The sequence below is a fragment of the Pseudopodoces humilis genome, chromosome 16 (genome assembly GCF_049639895.1).
Source record: "Pseudopodoces humilis isolate 2021_Gansu_Grassland_sample_001 chromosome 16, ASM4963989v1, whole genome shotgun sequence".
In the NCBI taxonomy this organism is placed as follows: Eukaryota; Metazoa; Chordata; class Aves; order Passeriformes; family Paridae; genus Pseudopodoces; species Pseudopodoces humilis.
Window position 1 is genome coordinate 12,839,382 of NC_142215.1, and position 24,077 is coordinate 12,863,458.

A 24,077-nucleotide genomic window follows, 5' to 3' on the forward strand; every position below is an offset into this window, starting at 1 on the left:
GAGATCAGGACTCTGGTTTAGAAGATAGGTAGCTGGAGGTTCACAACACTGCAAACACCACAAAGAGAATTAATAATTCAGCTTCCCACAACACCAGAACTACAGAAAACCCAATGGTGTCAAATCCAAATCACAAGAAGTTCTTCCTTACAATAATCAGCTAAACAGAAGTATTCATCACAGGATCATTGAGAAAGTATAGAGGGGTTCAAATTTAGACTTGATACAGATATAGAAGACTGGTTCCAAAGAAATCCCTAAATTACTGAGTGTTTGAGTTTAGGAAGATAGGCCATGGAAAAGGACACTCAGATGATGCTTTGTGATCCTGCTCTGAAAAGCTCTGCTATATTGGACATCACAGGAAGTACAAGTTTAAATGGACTTTCGATACAAACCAGAACAAAAGTCCCTCTGTTTTCAGTCTAAAGGCTTTAAATATTTCCAGAACTGGAATTAACAGGATTGTCATGAAAAATGAAAACTATTAAAACTATTAACAGATTTTGGACAAGCAGATGAAATTCAGGTAATGAAATACATTTAAATGACTGCCAAAAATCTACACAGTCTGGCAGAACTAGTTTAACAAAAGCTGGCATTTCCTTAGAAAACTGTGAGAATACCTGGTCCTCATATGATCAGGTTCATGTAGATTATTACATATGATAAGATTATATATATGATAAATTATTACATATAATAAGAAAATAAACTGAACTGTGTGCAGACCATAACAACTGCTAGAAAAGCTTGTAATAGAGTTAATTCCTTTTTCTATCAACACAGGAAGCAGATAAATTTGTTACTAGAGAACTACAAGTCTTTATCCTGCTCAACCACCTTTAGTTTGACCTGAGTGCCTCCTGTGTTCACAGATGGATGTTTTTAAGCAGAACCTGAATTCTGAATATCTGCTGTAGAAATTCTTCAAGAGCCAGTAAAAGCAATTTTCAGAAAGCCATCTCCTTCTTCTTCAAAACAATTGAATCTACAGCAGCTGTGAAAAGTGAAGAATGTTTCCTGTCACCTTTGTATCACAGCTTTCTGAGAGCATCACTGACAAAATCTGGCACACAATCTCCTCCCAAGTCAATCCCAGACATGGAAGTAGACATCCATAGAGAAAAAGCACAAGTTCTTTAAATGCAGCACCACAGTATTCCCCAGATATCCTAGGGATAATCTATATGAGGCATCTCAAGCAGCAGCAAGGCCATGCCCTAAAGAAATCTGGATTAAAGCATGCTTTGTGCATAGAACATTCCAAATGTATTCTTAGCTCAAGGTTAAATACTGTTTCTTTCTAAATATCACCCACGAATTAAGATCACGTTATGATATCTGTATCTTCTATTTCAAAAGCGAGATTTTCCCCAGAGATCCCCAGAAGCTGGGTACAGCTAATCCAATTAACCTTGAATGACTTTCCATCTGTCCCCAGCACAACTAACCAAACAGAGGAGGCAGGAGCAGCCCAGGGGAGCAGCCTAGCTGTTTTTTTCTGACTTCCAAACCCACCAACGGTTTGTTTGGCTTGTTAGAAGAAAAAGTTGTCTGTACAGCCAGCTAGGTTGCTGGGTTCAGCTCTACCACCTTTATGTATCAAGCTAAACCTGTATGGCCTGTACCACTCTGTCCCCAGGTTTTGTGTCAGGGAGTACAAAAAGCTTTGAAATGCAATCTCAATTTGCCCAGTGCTGGGAGTGGCAGGTAATGGTCATATGAGAGAAAACCATTTGGTTATTTCACTGCTCACTCCAAGCAGTTCTGCAGAGTCAATTTATGCAGCGTCAATTTCTGCAGCAAGGCTGAATGAAAACACTTCCTTCTGCAGGAGCTTGTGTAAACAGATACTGTAACCATCCTCATCTCAACTCAAGGGAGAATTTCTGTCAGCTTTTCATTTTATCAAGTAATAAGAAATCTTGCAAATTCTCCACTCAGGAATCACTTCAGTCAAGTTGATTACCAAAGCAATTCTCTTAATTTGCAAGTTTAGTGCAGAGCAGAGCCTACAGAAAATAGCTCAGTTATGCAGAGATGCCTGCCTTGATTCCCAGTGATAATTTGTGGATGCACAATGTTGCTGCTTTGTAAATAACACATCTATTTCCATTCAGGAGTCTGTTCCCCACACTGAAACAACGTCACTAATAAATCTCACAGTTCATAGAGCTGACATCCCCCCTCAGTATATACCTTTATTGCCATATATAAAAGACAAAACGTTATCCAAGTGCTTTTTAAAGGTGAAGAGACAGCTGTTTAAGAAACAAGAGCTACCTCACCAAACTAAATATAATATGAAAAATCTAAGGATAGGAGGGAGAGAAGAATAACATACAAACAAACCCAAAACCAGCAAAGAATCTCTTTTCACACAGCTACCTCCACAAATCCTTATTCCTCCCTCTGTTCCTACCAAGTCTCAAGTAATGTTCCTTGTTCAACATGAATGAAACAAAATAAATTTCTCTGCATATGGTCTCTTTAAATTGAGATCTAAAAATAGACAGGCAGCCAACAAGAAGGCTTAAGCAGTTTTATCAGTGCTTGATTTATTTCGGCTTTCTGCTCTCTCTGGTCGCAATTCAGTGCAACCCATAAATAAGTTAGGCTGGTAAAGGAGATTGAATTTTTGAGGCCAGAACAGTAATTGAGGAATTGAACAGCCTGGAGGTTGCAATATCTTCTCCTGGGATATAAGCCTTTGGACCTATTAGCAGCTGTCTATTGCTGTTCCAGCCATGGACACCTATGACCACGTCAACATAAGGACAGATTTACATTTGTGTCACACACAGACAGATCTCGTACGTGTGCAGGGCTCCACCGCGCTGTTACTCTGAAGCAAGAATATCTCAGGAAAATCTCTGACTAGAAAATCTCAAAACTATGGGAAGGCCAAATTTCCTATGAAGAAAGTCTGCACCAGCTCTGCACAATTTGTTTCCACAGAAAGCTGTATTTTACACTTTTTCCATACTGTACTAGCACTTGTAAAGACTGAAAGTGAAGCCTGAAAGACGGAATTTGCGTATTTTCTGAAAAGCCAAACAAACAAGCAAAACCAAAACCCTGCCATCCTTTCGGTCATTCCCTCAGGATCAAACTTTGAGCAGAAAACCTCCACAGACAACCAAAGTAAGAAACATGGATTGCAAACCCAACCCCTGACCAAAGACAAAAAGAACTTATCTGGAGGCCTTTCTCAGGATGAAGCCAGGGAGGAGGCCAGGCCCTCAGGGAGTGCCCACAGGGCTGTTTTGGGGCGGCCTGAGGGCTTTCGGCTCCGAGCGCGGCCTGCCCGCTCCTCCTGTGGGCAGCCACGTCTGAATCCCAGCTCTGAGCACGGAAATGGCACCGCTCCCTCCCTCCCGAGCTCGGCACCCCACAGAACCCACGGGTTCTACGGACGGCGTGGCTCAGAGCAGGCCGCGGGCTGCACAGCAGTGACGGCTCCCCACACACGTCCCTGCACAGCCGGGGCTCGAAAAGTGGACAGTGACAGTGGACAGTGACAGTGGACAGTGACAGTGGACAGTGACAGTGACAGTGGACAGTGACAGTGACACCATAAAGGGACTGGCAAAGGGCTGGAACCCTGCTCAGGGCCCTGGGCACAAGGAGCTGAGGCTGGAAGTCAGGGAGCAGCCAAAATGTGTTAGCATGAGGCTGACCTCCTCCTCAAATAAAAACCAGCATTTAACTCGAAATCACTAAGAGATTAATTAAAAATACAAAAGAGGAAATACAAGAAAAAAGACGCTTACTAAATCACTATTAAAATCCACATTTCCAACTTTTGTAGTCTGAAAAAAGAAAACAACTATGCATCTGGTTTTGTTTTGTAAGAAAAATGACAGCAACTGAAACTAAAAAAGCATTTGTTAAAAATTGGTTTTGACTCTCACATTTGTTCTGATCCAGCCTCTCAGTTTGTTTTGTAGGAAGGCTCCTGACAGCATAAAGTACAAACACAAAATGGGAATAGTTTGTTAGATCTGGTAAATGCCAAGAACACAGACTGTATAATGGAATTTAGCACTACCAGTTTTCATAAATAATTCTTCTGATTAAATATTCATTCATATCACCATCATCATCATTTGTCTTGTAAGTCTGTTCTCATAGGCACCTTGTGCTCTGCTCCTCGGCACAGACAGGACCGGTGATTGGGATGTATGACACTAAACCAGGATCTCTTCTGAATAACAATGTGCTGCTCATAAAATGCCCTCTTCCCCAGCTTGCTCTTGGGGAGCAATGGCAGGTCCTGCCTCGCCAGGGACTGGGCACAGCTCAGCCACACACACAGCTGGCAGATGAGGGCTCCCTGTTTGCCTGTCCCCAAACTCCTTTGGCAAGCCACTGTCTGATCTAGAGCTGTTCAAGTGCAAAGAGGAATGTGTTTCCTTCCTCATGCTTGGCAGTATTTATCATGACCACTGGACATTTTCTCTCTAAGTCTTGTAAATAAAATGCAAAATATAAAGAAATTTTCTTCTTAAGCAAGCAAATATTCACCAAGACGCTTTGAATAACAGTTTCTACTAGAAATGTGGTTGGACAGCCAGCCTCCTAAAAGAAAACCACCACTCCTCTGCAGCTCAGCAGCTCTCCACGAAGGTCTCTGTATGCAGTGGGTTATGCAGAGATGTGCAGCATGATCACCAGCCCCACTTTGTTCAGCTGCAGCTCTTCTCCCCTCCAGAACCTTGTGCTCCAGTTGACAGACTAGAGAACGGGATACCACAGCAATTAAATTTAAAAATCAAATCAAATCATGAGGGCACCTTCTGACCAGGAGCTGCATGTTACTCATGACAAATTTTTTTAAGCTCAACTACCTGCTACATACTACACACAGCTGGTACACACAGCTGGCTGCAAGTCTTTGCTTTCCAGAGAAATGGCACATCTGGCAGAGGGATAACTCAGGATTAACCTCTACAGCCCTTGCTTGCAATTGTACCAGTACTGAGGCACAGGCTGAGCAACTCATACAGCTGGCAGGGTTCAGGATTTATGGTTGTAGTGTACTCCTCACATGGCTCTTAGCGGCTGCACCATGACCACTTCATGTACAAACCTTCATAGGAAAGGGCTAAAAATCCTACAGATACACTTCTATAGAGCACACAGACCAGCTAACTACTGAAAATCATTTAAAGATAGGTGAACAGAATAACTACAGATATTATGTAATATGAATTAGTTAAACTCATATAAAGTAAAATATTTTACATAAATACTAATAAATAACTAATTAACATTCCATCGGGTTCACCTGCTTTGTACAGATTTACTTCCCTGTTTATGGAGAAAATAAATACACTTGCGGAACATCCTGTCTTTAAAATTTAGTAGAGAAAAAAGATTGTATGTAATATGATTTTTAGATGAAGTATCCCACCTCAAAGATTAAGCACATCAAATACTACAGTAGAAAAGGCCATTCAAAAAACATCACATTTCTTGAGCTGAAATGTTAATTAGTACATTTATGTGAGGCTGTACTAATTAACATGCTGTACCTCCCTCCACAAGCCCAAGCATCTTGGTGTACATATAGCACATATAAATACACTGTATTTATACTGTACCATCTTGTACAGTATATACACAAATGGTGTGATTTCACCCCATTGACACGTTTTCTGGCCAACTTCCCATATGCTCATATGCTTTTCAGATGGTGTTTATATTACAGTTTGCAGGGAAAATACTAATATTGGACACCTAAATGTTATCAGCCATCACCCTATCAGCAAATTTTAAGTGATGGCAAAATTTTAATTTCATTAAAATAAGGAATTCTATATTTACTACTAGAATTCTAACTAAAATATGTCATTTTCTAAATATCTGAACATAACTCATAAATCAAGAGATTAAAAACTGAGTACAATGTCTATGTCACACACTCCCCAGTGACCCTTATGTAAGTTTAAATAGGACTCTTCTCCAAACTACACAATACACATGTGGGTGGCAGGTATGAGGTTTTCCAGTGATTGCTGTAGTACATATCCAAGTTTGGAAGAGAACTACAAATTATTATTTTTGAGGATAACTAGCATAACATGACAGCAAATACTATAAATGCCTTTGAAAGCTTTCTTTGATCACACTGTTGCAGATAAATAATTTTAAACTGCCAGCACTTTATCTTAGTGCTGACAGACTGAATAAGTACCACCACAATATGCAAAATATTTGTGATTTAGCAGCACCTTTACCATCAAAATAATCCCTGGAGTCAAGTAAAAAGTCTCAAGTGTGATTTATTGAGCATCTCCATCTGCCTGATTAGACATTAGATTTGAATTTTGGTGGGTGAGGATGATGGCAGGGCCAACTCCAGATTAGGTGATATTACCATTACTGTTTTCCAAACCTAAGTCCTGCATCAGTGGTAGCTTTGTTGCCAGGTGTCAACTGCAATGGAATCCTGGGGTTGGTGACTTAAAGAAGAGATAAAACAAACACTATATTCTTCAAATTGAAAAATTTTCCCCAGGACAAGAATGAAAATAAGTCTGGACCACACTGGACTAATGAAAATTAATACAACCTGCCCCACATTGTAACCATTAAAATAGATTTTTATCTGCTTTTACCACTATGAGAGAACAACAGACAAAGTAAGCAAAGCTCAGGGCCAGCATATTTTATTACTTAATTATTTGCAAAAATATGGAAAAATTATCCAGAAAAAGTGTAAGTTTCCAAGGAGCTCATGGTATCTCAAACAGTAATGCCTCTTTCTCCATCCTGCTGACAAGGTTTTCTTAAATTGCAGATTTTTAAGTACTGCCCAAACTAGTATCCATCCTATTACTTTTCATTAAAAAAATAATTCCAATTGTAAATGACCACTATTCATTAAAATGTACTTTTCTTCAACTGTAAGCGTATTTCTGAATGATGTCAGGTGAGGCAGTAAGGAACTGTTAACTGCTGAAGAGATACAAATAGTAAATAAAAACACTTTAAGAGTCTTCCTCCATAGGCACATCCTCTTGTAGCTTCTGCACCATTTTGTCCTCCAGCTGTTTTGGTGTACCTTCAAAAAAACAAATCAAATTGAACATGTTTCTCTAAACCCAAAAAACTGCTTTCCTCTGAGCAATATATGTGTCTATTCCAGATGAAACAGCCTAAATATTTTGCTTGACAAGTCGTTTACGAGCAAATCCATCAAGCTCAAAGATATTTACGGCTAACCTCCATCACCTCCTAAAACTGTTCTGTTTTAGCAGAAAAGCTGTTGCTGTTTTTATGCAAAACCTAAAATGCAGTCAAACCTGTGTTTTCATCTGCTATGACAAACTGATACAGCTGCCAATACCTGGCAGAACCTTGCAAGGGACTACAAAAATTCATTACTTATTACAGATCAATGGCCTTGTCACATTCGTTTTTAAATGAAGATTTAAGCCCTCCTGAATGCTGTGTTGGACAGCAAGAATGTTACCTCTCGATAAGACAACCAAAAAGAAAGACAAAGAAAAAGAGAAATCCAAGATTTGGATTTGATTATCTTCTCTGCCAGTCAAAATTACAGAACACCAAGAAGGCAGCTGGTGTTTGACCAACAGATGTACCACACAGTGCTGTGCATCATTCATTTAATACAAGCAAAGCCAAACACAGAAAAAAACACTTGAGTTTATTCTTTTGAATTCTAATCTTTTTTCTTCCCTCAAAAAAAAAAAAAAAAAAAAAAAAAAGGTGGGGAGCGGATGACAGATTAAACCAAAGTTTAAATATATCCTGACAAAAAATCTAAAATAAAACATAGAACAGGCTTCTAATATTTAATAATGAAGAAACAAAATCACTGGTAATTTTTATAAAACAAGGGCAAATGGAAATGTTTTTAATTTGTCTTCATTACTCTACTTCATTAAATATATTTTTAAAAGTAAATAATTTATTTAAAATGTGACTTTAGTGAAGGAACAGTATTTTCATGTAAGTTCTACACTACGGACTGACAAATTCAAGCAGCAAAGTTGAACTACTGCATTTTATATCATTCAGCGGTAGAGTCTGTTAAGTTCAACTAACCAGTCCAAAGGGAAGACTTAGATAAATGTACTGAATAATAAACACACAGTTCATGGAGCACCAGGTATTGAGTGCAATTTAAAACACTCAAAATAAGGAAGAGAAAGAATGAATGCAAGGCTAGATATAAAAAAGGTATATTTGATTCAGAACAAAGACACTGCTTACATTTAGTGGCAAGAACTGTTCTCCATATTCAACAGACAAATTAATTTTAAGAAAAATGTACAGGATTATTGATCTGTAGAATGAGTCATTCATCCTAAAACTGTGTCAGCAAACCAGTAAATCAAGTTCTTACCTGCATGGGGAGCACGAAGAAGGTGGATATTCTGTTTGACTTCTTTGATGTCTTCTGCCTTCTGCAACTCTTTGCTCTTCTTTAATCTGAGAAAGGGGAAAATTAGATTTAATTACCTTCAAAGAGGAGATGTGTGCTTTTATTTTAGTGCATGATATATCTCACTAACGGTATGTATGGGCTGTAAATAACTATGATTATGAGGAAATAAAAGTAAAAAATATTTGAAAACCAATTCAAGAAAGTATTGGATACAAAACCACAAAAAATGCAGCACTGTATCAACTCCTTTCAGAATTTTGTTGAAATTTAAGACTCTTTATACAAAAAAGTACTACATTACAACTACTATCCTTGAGTGTTCAAAAGCTACATTTCCTTGGACAGCCAATAACACAGGATAGAGCCCACCCAGGGGTGTATTTTACCCCATCCCTCAGATGACTGTGCATATACAAAGGAAATTATTCTTTAAAACCTGATCATCCCATTTCTGGAAAGGCTGTCTCACACACACATGTAAGGGGTTCCCATCACACAAACACTTCTCACCTGTTCATAATAAATCTGGCTTGGCGTTTTTGCTTTATTTCCTCCACTCTCTTCATTGCATCCACTGAAATAAAGCAGAAGTTGTTTTAAATGTGCTTAATTCCCTGCAGCAGAAAATCCAAGCTATTTTTGTAAAGCAGCTCTTACCAGTACTCCTATAATACCTAAATACCAGAGGCAACTCTTACACTATACAGAGGAAACTATTCCTTCTCCAAAGAGCAGAATAAGGGAATGTTCTGTATAGAAATGATTACTTGTGTTTTACAACTTACTTATGCTTCCACTTTTGCACCTACACATGATTTCCATAGTTAACCATCACTGCAAAAGACTCTACCTGAAAGAAGATGCAAGTTACCTTCTCTTCTGTGGCATTCATTCCCATGAATATAAGCAGCTCTATTTTATGGCAATTGATTCTATGAAACAAACTGATGTGGAATGAACACAAACACAGAAACAACTGCATCAGTGTAAAAAGCTTACACTAGGAGCCTCTTAAAAAGCTGTAATACCACTACAGGGTTTTGAAGATGACAATTCAAAATAAAGGATTTCTGATCCCCATTTTCAAATCAGTTACTGAAAAAAAACATCAAATGAAACTCCACACCTGTTTACGACTCAAACCTCCTCCACACGCTAAGAATTTGGTCATGATTTCAGTAATTTCAAACACAATCACTACAAGCTGTCAATATTCTAAGAAGTCTTTTGAAAACATATCCATGATAATTAAAAAAATTAATCTTTCAGTTTTTTCCTATAATGACTCACCAGTCTTGTTCCACAACTCTCTCTGGTACTTCACAGGTTCGTTCCGACGTTTTTCAAATTCGAATGAATTATCCTGTATCAAGAAAAGGTAAATACAGACTATATGCAGAAGCTTATTTAGATCAATACATTCTTACTGCAGCACTCACTCATATAACTGAATGTTTCATGGGATTTTTTCCCTCCTTTCAGAAGTTCCTAGACTTGAACAATCATTAGAGATAAATATGAGAAAGAAATCGAGTCGAGTGTTTGGCCTCAAAGTGTCAGGAGCCACAGTGATTTGTCTGAAGAAAACTATTTACCACAACATCTCCCTCAGCTATTTTCTATTTAGCAAGACAAAAGGAAAAGAGAAAACCCATGTGGAATAGGAAATATAGAGCAGATTAGACAGGTGGAAGGCAAAATTGAAAACCTGTAGATTTGAAAGCATTCATTGCAAGACAAATAAGTTCTACACAACAATTTTCAATTTTGAAATGGTTAAAAAAAAACCAAACAGCTATTTCATTTTAAGAATAGTGAAACAGTCTAACTTGAAATTGTGAAATATTTCAATCGATAACTCTGGCATTTGGTACAGCTGCCATCCCCAGCCATGCTCCCTCATCCCCATGAGCTCAAGATGAAGGAACAGTTTCCTTATCTTTTTTTTTGCCAAGCACATTTAGCTTTATATCACTTTTATCTGATATTTCTCCCTGCCCAAAGGTTGTTTTTTATTGAGGTAAAGCTGAGTTACACAACACTAAGTTCATAAATTTGCTTTATTCTTAAAATACATTACGTATCTCAAAATTGGAACATATTGTCATCTATTTAGACATGCATAAAGTAATTTTAAATTCAGTTATTTTCAAAAAAGTAATTCAACATAACCAGAAACAACTCAAAAGCAAGAAAAACAACTGCTGAAGATGCTAATTAATCATGGCTTTTCAGAGTCACATTAAAATATAAAAACACATTATTTCCTTTGAGGGATCCACAAAAGGCAGGAAATCGCTGTGTCAGAATGCTTACTAAGTATTACTGTAAAAAATAGGTAATTAAGTCACAGTAATTCTTAAATTATTTAAGGACTGTCCCACCAAACGTGAATATCTTACCATTGAAGCAACTTTGTTTTGAAAATGCATTTGAGGTCTCATGCTGTTTTTCAAACATTCCTATCTATCAAAGACTTTTCCTACACATTGTAAGCTTTAAAGAGACTTCACAGGTAAATACTTCAGGGGTCTACATAAAGAGACTTCCTATGGTAACTGTAACTCAGATTATTTGTGCAGAAATACAACTACCAATTGTACACATACAGAGAGCAGAGGATTTACTGATGGGAAAAAATGCCTTGGACTTGGGAGCCACCATGTGTTACCACCACAGACACCTGATACCCTGGCTTCCATCCCCAAGGGGAGAAGACCCAGGTTTTAATCAAGCTGAATGAACAACTCACTCCCAAGAAACTCTCACATTCTCTTCCACAATCCCTCTTCTCCCCAGCTCATCATTTCATTAAATGACAATGCTTTAAGCCACCTAGCTCAGCCTGTGTGCCATGGGAAGAGATATTTGTGTGTGCTAATATGAAGTGTGAACCAGCTCAGCTCCTTACCACTGTCAGTTCTTTGCCAGCTGCTTTACGGAACGCTTTAGTCCATCTCATCTTTCTGGGATTTCGCTTCTTTTTGAAGTTTCTGTGGCATTTTGATTTGCAGAATCTAAATATCTTAAAGAAGGAGGTGACAAAGAAGAAGAATCTTAGTCAAATCATGTTATTCATCCCCCAACTGCAAGTGTGATATCTAACACTGAGGTTACTGTAACAATACTGCTCATTAGAAATTATATTCAGCTTCCAAATGCTGGTATTTTTACAGAAAATACAGCTATTAACAAAAATAATTTCAAGCACTAATATTGTTTTTTCATTATAAAGTAATTTTCACAGCTGCCAGGGTTAGCCACAAGTACTTACAATTAAGCTGATTATACATAAAATACACCTGGGTTTTGAGAATTATCATCTGCAAAAATAACCATAAACCAAACCTGTAGTATGAATAAACAATTTCCTACAGCTGCCAGAACTTTTTAGATACAGTACCATCCTGAGAACAACAAAAAATCTTCACACCTTTCATACTGAATGCAACACACACACAAAAACGTCTGTTTTCTTGGATGCAGCCTTAAGCCCCAAAGATTACTCTGCAGAAGTCCTAAGCACATTATTTAAGTCCTGGACTGAATTTACTAAAAGCTATTAAAGGATATGAAAAAACGTTTCAATTGGCCTTTTTCTTCTTTCCCTATTTTTTTACATATTTTACTGAACACTAGACTCTTCACTTAAAACCGGTCAGAATTACATGTTATTCATGAGGTTTTGAAAACCCTACTTTTCTACAGCCATATCCTCCTCCCCATCTAATAGTCAATCCTAAAACAAATTACCAGAAAATACGAAACTATTAAGGCGATCATCTTCGAATAGCTTTTTTTTTTCTTTTTTTAAACACTCTTCTACCACATTTATTCACCTCAACCCAAACACACCTGCCATTGTATTTTGCCTTTTCACAGATTATCCGTTCCCAAGTGATGTATTTAAAGCACTCCGGCAGCCCGTGGCAGCGCGCACGCACCCCCGGGGCCGGCGCTGTGACTCATGCGAGCGGCCCGGCCCGGCTGGGATCACTTCTGACGTCCGCGCTCGAGAAGGAAGCGATTTGCGCAAGGCTCGCTTCACGCTGCGGGCTCCGACGCCCCGCAGCAACGATAGGGAGCGCGGCAGAGACTGGGAACCCATCCACAACATTTTGTGTGCAAGCCTGTCAGGCCGGCGCAGGGCCCGGGGTGCGGTGCCCGCGCTGCTGTGACAGTCCCAGCGGGCCGAGTCACATCGCAGCCCGCAGCCACGGCTGCGCCCAGCGCCCCCCGCGGCGCTGCAACCCGCACTGCCCACAGCCGAACACCCACCTGCCGCCACCTCAAGACAAAGTCTGAAAATTAAAGGGTGAGGATTCTGCATTGCTCTGTGAAGTGTATTATTTCTTACTAAACACTGAAAACAAATAGTTCAGGCCCCACTCTTGCCGACGGCCACAGCAGATGCCAAATTACTGCATCGCTCCAGGTCCTTACATTCAAATATCAGTAGGACGTGAATGAACATAATTCAGAGCTGGAACGGACCCACGGACAAGGAGTATTACTGACTCCAGCTCTCAAGCAAATGGCTCGTACAGGGATCGAATCCCCAGCCCCGGTGGTCTCTGCACCGTGCTCTGACCAAGTGCGCTCATCTCGGGCTCCCTCTCGCCCACACGGCGCGTGCGGACCCCGGCAGGGCCCGGTGCCGACCGCCAGCAGCGGCCCCGGCCGGGACAGGGGCTCCGGCTGTGAGCGGCCCGCGTGAGGCGCGGCCGGTGACACCGAGCTCCCCTGGGGCCCGCCGGCACAGGCCGGGCCGGCGCGGGGAGCGGCTGCGGGCACGGTGGGGAGAGCGGTGCCGGTGCCGGGCGGGCGGTACCTTGCAGTCATTGCGCACGAACATGACACCATGTCCCGGGTAGATGGGCCCCGAGCAGAAGTAGCACTTCTCGATGCGCATGGCGGCGGCGGCGGCGCGGGCGGAAGCGCGGCCCAGCTGACCGGAGGCAGCGGCGGGGGGCGGGCCCGGCCCCCGGAGCGCCGCTGCGCCCCCTGCCGGCCCCGCCGCGCCCGCCCTCAGCGGGCCCTCACGGGAACGAGGGCCTGGATTCTGGGAATCCAGGAAAAATTGTGTTCCAAGGGCGAGAAGTTAGCGAATCGGTACTAACATAAGGATAGACAGAGTAACAAGGAAAAGAAAGGGAGGTAGACGTAGATTTTTAAGTCTACAGCTGATTTCTGTAAAACTTGGGTAATACTTTCTGTGCTGTTTTCATATTTGTAAAATCCAAAATCTAAGCAAAATTTGAAGTTCTGTCTAAAACCAATGGTTCTGCACATCATATAGCTACCTATTACTCCTTCTTGCCCCCTCTCCTGGAGTTATTTGTTCATTGTGAAAGGATCTAAATCCTAGGCCCTGTACCTTCCAAATTGTTTGGAGATGGAGAAGGTCTTCTCTATTCTTCAATTGTAGGATGCTGTCCCAGCTCTGAGTATGAAATGCACCTAAACAAATAAGTCTTTACCACTACAATTCCTACCTCTCTATTCAAAATAACTACCTGAGTATCTCGTGAAAAATCCATGTGTTGAATTGCATGTATCTCTAAAGCAGTTTTTGCTTTCTGGTTTCTGGAGCAACAAAAGAAAGGCAGTCAGCTTGGTGCTGTGTTAAGAAATATCAATAGAAGAAAGAAAAATTGCTGTAGCACAGGGAAGTCACCTTATCAGGACAAAGGCTGTCTCCTATCTTCCTGAAAACCAGATCTCAGCCACATCTACCGCAGGAGAGCTGGGCTGGAGCACAGGACTGGACAGGATGTTAACGACTCTCACACTGCTGGCAGAGCGAGGGCTCTGTGCCTGTGACAGAGGATGGCAACCTGGGCAATAAGAGGAAACAGTAAAGACACACACACACAATCCAATTTTACAAGGGAAGCTATGAAGACAATTTTACAGCTAGAAGCAAAATAAAATAGTAAACAAGTTTGCTTAGGTCCAGGGCTGTTCTCCTTTTTCAGTTTGATCACTTTGAGTTTCCTGCCTATGCAATTTTTTTTCCCCATGGAAAAATATTTATTTAACTTTTCCTGGCAGGACAGCTTTTTCCTGGCAGAGCACTGCACTGTGAAATCTTTGGTGGCTTCTACTGTTTAAACAACTTTGAATTACAGACTGTCACCAATATGTCCAACAGACAGATAGGATGTGAATGCACAGTGATAATACAAGTATTTACGATTAGATTTTCACCCCAGTCAGTCTTTTTCTCACATCAGAACACTAATCTCCTCTACAAGCCATTATGCTGTAGATTTGAAGTGCTTGTTCCTGACTAGAAGGCAATATAAAATGAAGGTTGCTGGTGACAGAATCCAGCTTAACTATAAAAAAACAATATGTACTTCTACTCCATTAATAGTTACAGACAGAATTTGGTATCCAGCTGAATCCAAGGTATCCAAGTGGCTCATTCATTTTTGACACAGATTACTACAGAAAAATTGTTTCACCAAACATCTCAACTTACTACCTTAAACTCATAGCAAAGCTCTGATCTGCAAGTATTTATATACTTGTACAAGTTCCCTAGTAGAAGTAAAAGAACTGGACATACAGTTATATGAAAGAATAAAGAACTGTCAGGCAAATGCACTTGCAGGATCTGGTTCAGAGATATATGATCATGTTGGGTGGAAGACACTTCTGGAGGTCATCTAGAGCAAAGCCCTGCTCAAAACAGAACAAATTAATACCAGGCTCAAGGCCACGTCCAGTTTAGTTTTTAGTGTCTTCAAGGATGGAGATTCCATAACATTCCTGAGTTCCTGTTCCAATTTCTGACCACATGTATGGTGACCTTTTCCCACTATTTACTCTTAATTTTCTAGAGAACGTTTCTCTCTTGCCTCTTTCCTATCCCTGTGCCCTTAGTTGGGTCTGGCTCCACCTATTAGAGTTCAAGATAGCAGAAAGGTCTCCCTTAGATTAAAGCAAAACAAAATCTGTTCTGTCTCTTCCTACCCCTTGTGCTCCAGCCCTCTGATCTTTGTGGCATCTCCTGGACTCACTCCAATGTGTCAATGTCTTTCTTCCACTGAGGTGTCCAGAACAGGGCACAGAACTCCAGTCAGTCTCATAATTACTGAAGATAAGTAAAGAGTGACTTTCCCAACCTGCTGCCTTCATTTTACAAGTGCAGCGCTGGATACAGCTTGGTCTTCTCTGCCACAGTAGCACACTTCTGCATTTTGGTCAGCTTGCTTTGGAAGAAGATGCTTTTCCCCTTATCTGAAAAATATTTTTTCAGCTAGCACTACTGCATAGGGTTATTGCAGCCCAGGTGTAAAACCCAGTGACACTTGACACTTGCCCCTTTTAAACTTAATTCAGCTCATTCTTTTGCCTGTCAAGGAAATTCTGAAGAGCAACAATGTCCTCCAGCACATTATAACCTACCTGGTAATAGACACTGCTCTTGATGGAAGCAGTTACTCTGAAAAATTTGGCTCCTTACCTTTGTAGAAGCAATAAAGCTAACAAAATGTATTGTTTGATTCCCTTTACTCTGAACATGTGACACGCTCCGATGAGCAGCATTCTGCCTATCTTATGAACACAGAACTGATGTCTCCATTGTCTCCTCTGGGCTTGAGCTCCTCCTGCCATCACCCAGCATTCACCAGGCCATGTCTGACTGGTTTGGTCACTGCAAGAGAGGGTCACCAAGAGGTACCTGACCACAACACAAACCTTGGACACATCTGAACAAAGAATCCCACAACACACGGGGACAGTGTAGGACACAGACTGACACTGAACCAAGACAACAGGAAATGCTACAATTCAGTTCAACAGTGCTGGCAAAGTCCATATCAGGAATGTTTAACTATTCTATATTATAATAAGAAATCCTGGGACAATCCATCTTAACGGAAATGCTTTCCAACTTTGTGCAATTACAGATCAATGTCTCCATTCTGACACTGAATGGAAACAACTGTTCTTGAAGTAACGGTTTCACATCACATAAGAATTCTTGTTTCTTTGTTTCTTAAAACCAGTGCCAATCTAGTAAGAGCAGTGTAATTTACTGACAAGAAACATTTACTGTGATCTCTCCTGAGAGTTTAAAAGGGAACAAGAGTTTTGTCACACAATAATTCAAACAGATAAATCTTATGGCACATTTCAAAAGCTGACATCTCAAAGCAATTTTATGTAAATACTCTTTGTGAGTAGTTACAAATAATAGGCATGACACAAATATGACAGTTTCAGTATTTAATATTTAATATCCAATTTAAACATAAGTATTCAAAAGGAAATATTTTTACACTATTTCAGTAGTCACTTAGCTCGATAGCTGGTTGCAATAATCCTTAAAGATTTCAGGAACCGGATGGAGCCATAAGCACAAAAACTCCCATTATAAGTTCACGCATGACAAAGTTCCATTGCAACCCTCTGAAAAGCAAAGAGTTACATTAAAAGAAATTACACTGAAATGTATTGTGTCTTACAGCAGAGTTTCTTACTCTACTGGTCAGAAACATGATGGTAACTTCAAAAGGCACTCTGAATTAAACTACAGTAACTCCGGTCTACAAGCATTTTAGAAGTGGAGTAGAAAAAACCGAAACCCTATACTCATATAAATTTCTTTTACTTCTGTCCTAGCCCCAGAGCAGTCAAATTATATTGCACTTTTAAAATATTCTGTGTAGGCTGTGATAAAAACCTAATATTTACACATCGTGTTTGTTAAAGAACAATGCATTACTGTGTAAAACATTTTAAGAACAGAGTTTTAACACTTATTCTTGTATTAATTAATATAACCAGAAGCTACATCAAATATTTTTTTTCCTTAGATCCTATTCTAGAAACATTTTTGGTCCTTCCTTCAAAAATTTGTTATGCTGTAACTCATGTTCATAACTGGTATCAATACTTGCTTGAAATTGCAGTAGTTAGAATATTTAAATAAATAAATACATCATTTCTAAAGAAGCAATAGCTTTGGAGTTCTGTAAACAAGCTGCTGTGGCAGGTCTGTAACAAGACTCAATTTGGCATGTTATGACTTTAATTGGCAATACCTTGCAATTATACAACCTCTGCCAGGGTAGAAAACAGTTTGGTAGGCACATCTTATAAATCAGTCTGGGCAAAAACCCAAAAAATACTGATTGCTTCCTAGGTCGTATGAATAAATAAACATGGTCAGAGTAATATGATCCACTGAAACCAAAATTTACATTTATGTGATCGGGGGGAGGAGGGTGGGGGAGAAAAGTAACTCTATTCTTTTTAAAATACAGTCTAAAGGAAATGAACAAGCTATAAATGACTATATGATAACCAAGATGTTCAGGGCACAAAGGCTGGCAGAATAAAATGAGAATTATAAAGTCATAGAAATACTGATCTACAGGACTAGTTTCTTAGCTGCATCTCACCAGAAGACAATAATTATTGATTTCACAATCCAAATTTGAAGAAACATTCTCAATCTGTGTTTGGTAAAACAAATTCAGTGCAAAGCACCAACTCTGATGATATTTTCCTGATATCTAGGTTGTCCTACATTCCTGTTAAAAAATGAGTAGCAATATGAAAGAAACATAACAGATGTACAGTTATGCCATTCACATATAAATTTACATACATGCATGTTCTAGAAATTCAAATGATGTCAGGAGGTCTCATAGGCTGCACTGGATATATTTCATATAGTACAGTTGTAGTTTACATGTTCAATGACGTGACATGCCCCAAGTGCTCTGTGTGCACATCCCTATGCTTCTCTGGAGCTTTTGATTATGCACTGAAGAGCTTCCCTTTGGTTTTCATTACTGAAAACTGATGGATTAGGAGAGCAAGGAAAAACTACTCTCAGGCTTTTGTGGAAAACACAGGATGTGCTCCTTAAGATTGTTATTAACTGGTGAAATGATTAGAAGTTTCTGTTTAAAACCAAGAAGCAAGTTGGTTATCTTGCTGTTTGGAGACACCAAGAGCTGTCACAATATCTAATCTGTATGCCTACTCTGTGTAGTTAATGGAGACTGCCAAGGGCAACTGCAAACCCTTCAATTCAGAAACCTACCCTTTCTGGCTGCCTGTAGAGACATGTTTCTGAATTTGGTAATGAAAATTCCTTTCCACCCCTTTCCCCCCAAGTAGAAAATTAGAGGAACATCCAGTGCTAAACCAAATTAAATATCTGTCCCACAACTAATAAACTGCAAACCTTACAAGTGAAGATAAATGTTGTATGAGAGAAAGCAAATAAAAATTTGTATCAAGAATTAATATAGCTCATTAAATAACTACACAAAGCAATTTGTCCCAAAGTTAAACAGGTAAGCTGCAACTGTACTGTATCATACACATTAAAGTTAATTGTAACTGGGCTAACAGCCACATCTGCCTTTTTCTTGCTCTTCATTCAGTTGTTCTGTAGAGCTGTGCCCATTGGAGCGCACCACCCCTTCAGGGATCCAGGATTTATCCACACATCGTTCCATGCGCTTCATAATGAGGTCAAGCAGAGTTTCAATGGCTTTGCTTACATTATTCCCATTTGCTGCACTGGTTTCAAAATATGGTATTCTGCAGGAGACAAAAAACATAACCTTACATCACACAGTTGTCACTCATGGGAGTAAAAAAATACAGTATTACTGCCATGTACATAGAACTCACACTAAGACTGTCACTGCTACTCCATAGCAGAGAGACACTAAGTGCTCAGTGGTCTGAAATGCAAAAGAAATTAATGAAATGGCTAACTGAAGGTAGGGCAGAAGGGCAAATGTTAATGGAGTCCACAATTTATTGAGGCACTTGTCAGCATGATTTCCCAAAGTTGTGCTCCTGAAGTCTTTCTTAAACTCTGTTCCCTGCAGTTATGATGTGCACAGGAATCAGTAAGGAGAACACTTGTGCACCCAAGGACATCTAAAGTAATTGCAGGAGAAGGAATGCTGCTATGGCCATTCCTCTGCAGGCAAGGCACTAAAGACTCACAGTGTGGTGGTTCTCATCATTACAGAAGGTGACTTTCTTCTATTTACACCACAACTCTAAACTTTCTTACATAAAAGAAGAAATTTCAGTGCTCAGAACACCTGTCTTTGTCAAGAAAAGTTTCTGGCACTTTGGTTTCTAAAGTACATTGCTTGTTTTCTTTATTGTTGTGGATCAGGATGTTGCTCTGTGGGTCCATAAGCTCTGGCCTTCTCTACTTAGTGCTCCCCACAGAGCGATGCTACAGTGGCTGCATTTGTGTTACTGCCCAGGAAAGTGATACCACCACTTCAGAATTTTAAGTATTTCCTACTTAACTTGCAAGGCCCAATGAGCCGCCAAAAGTATCTTACTGTGTCTGTGCAGGCTTCTTACAATGTTTCCAATATATCACACACCTGCATGAGGCCCTTCCACAGAGGGGATATTCACTATCTCACACCTTAGTTACCAGAAGACTGTTCACTGCAACAGGATTTATCTTGCCTGCCCTTAGGAGAAAAGTGATTCCTAGCAGCCATCCAGTCTCACCTCTACAGGGCAGAAAACTCTGCAACTGCCTACAGACTGGATGTGACCCACAACTTTGACTTCTAGCTCACTATTCCTAAATTAAGTTGCATTTTCAGCCACAAAGATAAATACTTCATAAATTATTTTAAGAAGTCACATGCAAAAAGATTTAAGATACGATCACATGCCATCTGCTGCTGTTTAAAACTTCTTGCTCCTTCACAAGCAGCTGGTTAAAGTACCACACACACTTGCTGTTGTCTGACATGGACTTCAAACAAGTATTTTCACAGGAGAAGGAAAACCTGCACTAAACCCATTTCTCTCATGGACAGATTGCTTCTGATTTGGCTCCATTGATTCTTTGAGGCCAAGGCAAGCTAATTTGTGCCTTGCAGAAGACCTGCAGAACAAGGCAGCTTATGCTGAGAAGACAGTGTTCACATTATACCAGTCTTGTGGGCTTTACTTTGGAGCAGAGTTCTACCCTATCTCTCCAGACTAAAGTGGCTGGAGCACATCATTCAACTCAGTTTTCATTTGAGAAGGAATCCGGTTCATGTGCTAGAAAATTGCTCCACCATGTGAATTAAAACACAACAAATCCATCAGATTATTTCCTTCAGAAGTGTGTTTCTGAGTCTCAGTGAAATGCCAATGTAGTCCAAAGATGAGCCCCATGAAAGAGTTAAGGGAGTATAAAAGTACAAATTAATATCTGATAGGAACAAGGATTTCACATACTTCCTTCAGAGGCACACAGCCCATGCCTGTCAGGAAGGGGAAGGGCAAGGCTACCCTGTCTTCCTACTGGTCTGACTCAGTTTTCAGACTCCCAGGGAGCCTGTGAGAGTGCAGATGCCTCAGCACAGGTAAGAGCAAAGAAGTGACCCCGTTATTCACCTGCCTCTCTAGCTAAATTCTCTCTCTTTTCCAGAATGTTTGTGAAAATTTACACTGTTTACTGCCAAGCAAAGATTAGCCAATCTCCACTGCAAGATTATTGCAGTACTAAGTACTTACTTTTAAGCAATGCAGAAATATTAATCTCAGACAGAAAAAAAGATATCATACCAGCCAGTTAAGCAAAATGCTTATTCTTACAATAACCTGTCAGCATACAGAAAAAAGCATTACAGAAAACTTCTCATTCTGCTCTAAACACAGCAATAATTTGAAGAAAGTTACTTACCCATATTTTTCTGCAAGTTCCTTTGCCTCTTCTTCCTTCACCATCCTTTGGTCCTCCAGGTCACTCTTGTTTCCACATAATACAATGTCTGGGTTTTCACAATACGCATGCATTTGTAGCTGACCTGGCAGCACCAACATGAAGAGCAGTCACAAGTCACTGCCACACACAGCTCCCTAGAACACTACCACAAGCCAAACTTGTTCTCTTCTGGCTCACAGCACCTCTCCACTTGCACTGAGGAGCCAGAGAACAGCTGGGCTTCCACTGTCACATACCCAGTGAAAAAGCCAGGGAAACAGAAGCCTGGCAAAGTTAGCACAGAAATTTATGTGTTTGCAGCTTAAGGAGTTACACTCACTAAGCATCTACAGTGAGCTGCCAGGAAAGGATCTACTTCCCTCTCCAAATGGATGATGCAGTTTGGGAATTCCTTTGCCTAGATATACCAGCCAAGTAACATTTGCCTTCCATTAAGTTTTGCTGACAAAGCTTCAGGTAAGTCAAAATACTTTTGCATAGGCTTCCCACACACTTAAATTACTGAACAGCACCAGAGCCAGGGAGAGGATATTGTCTCAGCTTTTTCTTACATAGGTTAAGATCCAAGTTCAATAGGCAAAGCTGAATTTCAGGTGAGCCCTAGAAGCCATCACTAGCAGCTATTACAATTATGGATACAACATTTACATTCCTTTACTGAGAAAGCCATAAAAACCAGTATTTTAAGTTCTAATTCTCAGTGAGACTTTGTATTTACGAACACAACCCTCACTCCCCATTCCACCCATGCAAAGAGAAAAAGAAGAAAAAAGCCATACTTATCCAGTTCCTGACATTCAGAAAGCTTTGCTCATTTGTCAGATCAAAGAGTAGAAGAAACCCCATGGCATCTCTGAAGAAAGCTGTAGTCAAGCTACGAAACCTAGACCAGCAAAGTGAAATTAATTTGCTCATCTGACAAATTACTTTGAAAACATAATTGCTTACAGTCGTAGAAGAACTGAGGTAACTTAAGACTGAATGAACCAGAAGGAAATATTCATGGTTGTTTTGCTGAGGCAGGGATCATGTAAGAAAAATTGCTAACCTTACTGTGGCCTAATCAAGGCCTAAGGTGTCAAGGAGACTTGAGTGTGAGAGCTTTAACAGTCTTCTACTACAAAGCATTCCTTCATCAAGATTCAAAAATTAAAACAATAATGAAATTCTAACTTTGAACAAAAATTTATCCCCTATACACATCAGTCCTTGAATTTAAGACTAACAACCACAATAATGCTAGTCTTTTGATTGGTAGAAAAGAATCCTTTGAGACGCTTTTGCCTAAGACCTTTTTCCTACGACCACAACATATTTACGGAAACTTAAGAGACCTTAAAAAAGACAAACTTTAAAATTATCTATATGCATTGGCTATGAAAAAAAAAAAAACTAAAAAGCAAGAATTACAGGTTTTGTGTTCTATAGTTGTAAATTACAGTTAGAATTTAATGGGTACTCATATGAAGCTTTCCACTGCTGCTAAAGTAAGCTCCCATTGTCATCTCGAGCCATACCTTTCCTGCCCTGCAGTGTCCCAAAGCTGAAGATGGATTCTCTGTCCTCTGCCACCAACACCATCTGGCCCGTTGGGTCTATACACCTGGAAAAGGTAAATTTTTGCAAGACTGTTACCAGCCCAGCTGCTACAGAACACAAAATAACTGACATTTTAGTCATTAAATGCAGCAAAAATAGCACTGCTGATGCATAGATCCCAACTACAACTCAATCCTCTGCTTTGTAAAGACAAAAGTTGTATGACATGCATTTTAATATTGCATCCAATTAAATATTTTTAAAAAAGGGTAAAAGTGAAACTGCAAAACCAGTACCCAATAGACTATGAATGCCAGACAGATATTTAGAGCCAAGAGACAAGACTGATTTTAGTATTTTGATTTTCTGAATTTTTTGCTACCTTACATCATGTTTAAAATAAAATATAAGAAAGCAACAATGCAATCTGTCAATGTATTTGTAGTAGTAGCAGAACCTCATTACCAAACAGAATATACTCTCTACTTAGCTGCCAAAATGCTGCTGAAAAATTGCTGAGGGTAGATCTTATCAGATCACAGCTTATAAAGCAGAAATTGGATGCTAAAAATAAAAGCTGAAGAGTTTTCTCAGCATGAAAAAATAAATAAGGGCATCTATTAGTCTTGGAAGGATTGGATAAAAATAGATTCATTTAATGTTTAGAATGCTTCAAGTTAGGTCATCTTCTTTACCTTCAAATGTCATTGTATCTAAGATCACATGAGCTACAAACATACCTTTACAGATTCACAAATCCAGCAAGTTTACGTATTACAAGATTCAGGCTCTGAAGCCTAAACCTTATCCTGAGTTATCAAATATGCTGATCAAGTAAACCACCATGTTTACAATCCCACTAAAGGAACAATTACTTATTCAAGAGTCCCATTTGGCATTCAGCTAAGATATCTAGTCCTTGAACTACTGTGGTGCATGTCATGCACCAAAAACCAGTCTGCACAATGCCCATTACACCACCCAGATTTCTGGACACTGGAAGTCATCAGGTTACAATGAAAGACATTTAATACCTGTACATAAAAACAAAAACCTTGTGCCAACTCCATTTCTCAGCAAGAGAATGATCTCAGTAAGGATCAGCATCCAATTGGTTGTGATACTCTAGTGCTCAGCTTCATATCACCAGTACATTTGCTCAGTTTAATAACAATTCAGGTGTTGAAAAAAGCAACCTTATATTTCATAATTCTTCTCTGCTAGAGGTGACTGCTTAGGAAGCCAGATCAGCTGCATGTACCATTTCATCCATATGTTTAAAAAACTGCGTCTTTATTTAGTAGCCATTTCAGTCCATACCCAGGAAAACATTTTAGTACAGTTCAATCCTTCCTTGAGAAAGGAGTTCAACAGTGA

The 24,077-nt window shown here is 39.7% G+C and overlaps 2 protein-coding genes across 10 annotated transcripts in view; both read right to left on the reverse strand.

Annotated features, from left to right (window-relative positions):
- Nucleotides 1-6,661: 6,661 nt before the first annotated feature.
- On the reverse strand, nt 6,662-13,373 carry RSL24D1 (ribosomal L24 domain containing 1). Its single transcript, XM_005521479.3, has 6 exons — nt 13,254-13,373; nt 11,334-11,447; nt 9,713-9,785; nt 8,933-8,996; nt 8,381-8,466; nt 6,662-7,072 (listed from the first exon to the last, which is right to left on the reverse strand). Exons 1-6 carry the CDS (start codon nt 13,332-13,334, stop codon nt 6,999-7,001), a joined length of 492 nt encoding a protein of 163 aa, XP_005521536.1. The 5' UTR covers nt 13,335-13,373; the 3' UTR covers nt 6,662-6,998.
- A 3,275-nt stretch (nt 13,374-16,648) lies between these two features.
- RAB27A (RAB27A, member RAS oncogene family) overlaps nt 16,649-24,077 on the reverse strand; it is a 29,621-nt gene continuing 22,192 nt past the window's right edge. For all 9 annotated transcript variants that reach the window (XM_014251327.2, XM_014251329.2, XM_005521478.3 and 6 more), the window contains 4 exons: nt 22,679-22,764; nt 21,941-22,044; nt 21,120-21,243; nt 16,649-18,997 (listed from right to left, as the gene is read on the reverse strand). In XM_014251327.2, the coding sequence (XP_014106802.1) occupies nt 18,799-18,997; nt 21,120-21,243; nt 21,941-22,044; nt 22,679-22,764 (513 nt within the window). In that variant the 3' untranslated portion in view covers nt 16,649-18,798. The remainder of the gene's footprint in view (nt 18,998-21,119; nt 21,244-21,940; nt 22,045-22,678; nt 22,765-24,077) is intronic.

What these genes read in the sequence shown, in the direction of transcription:
- RSL24D1 (XM_005521479.3), bottom strand. Translation starts at nt 13,334, where the DNA reads ATGCGCATCGAGAAGTGCTACTTCTGCTCGGGGCCCATCTACCCGGGA. An exon ending in CTGGCAAAGAACTGACAGTG is followed by an intron (nt 9,786 to 11,333) that starts GTAAGGAGCTGA and finishes TTCTTGATACAG; the next exon opens with GATAATTCATTCGAATTTGA. An exon ending in AGAGTTGTGGAACAAGACTG is followed by an intron (nt 8,997 to 9,712) that starts GTGAGTCATTAT and finishes GCTTTATTTCAG; the next exon opens with TGGATGCAATGAAGAGAGTG.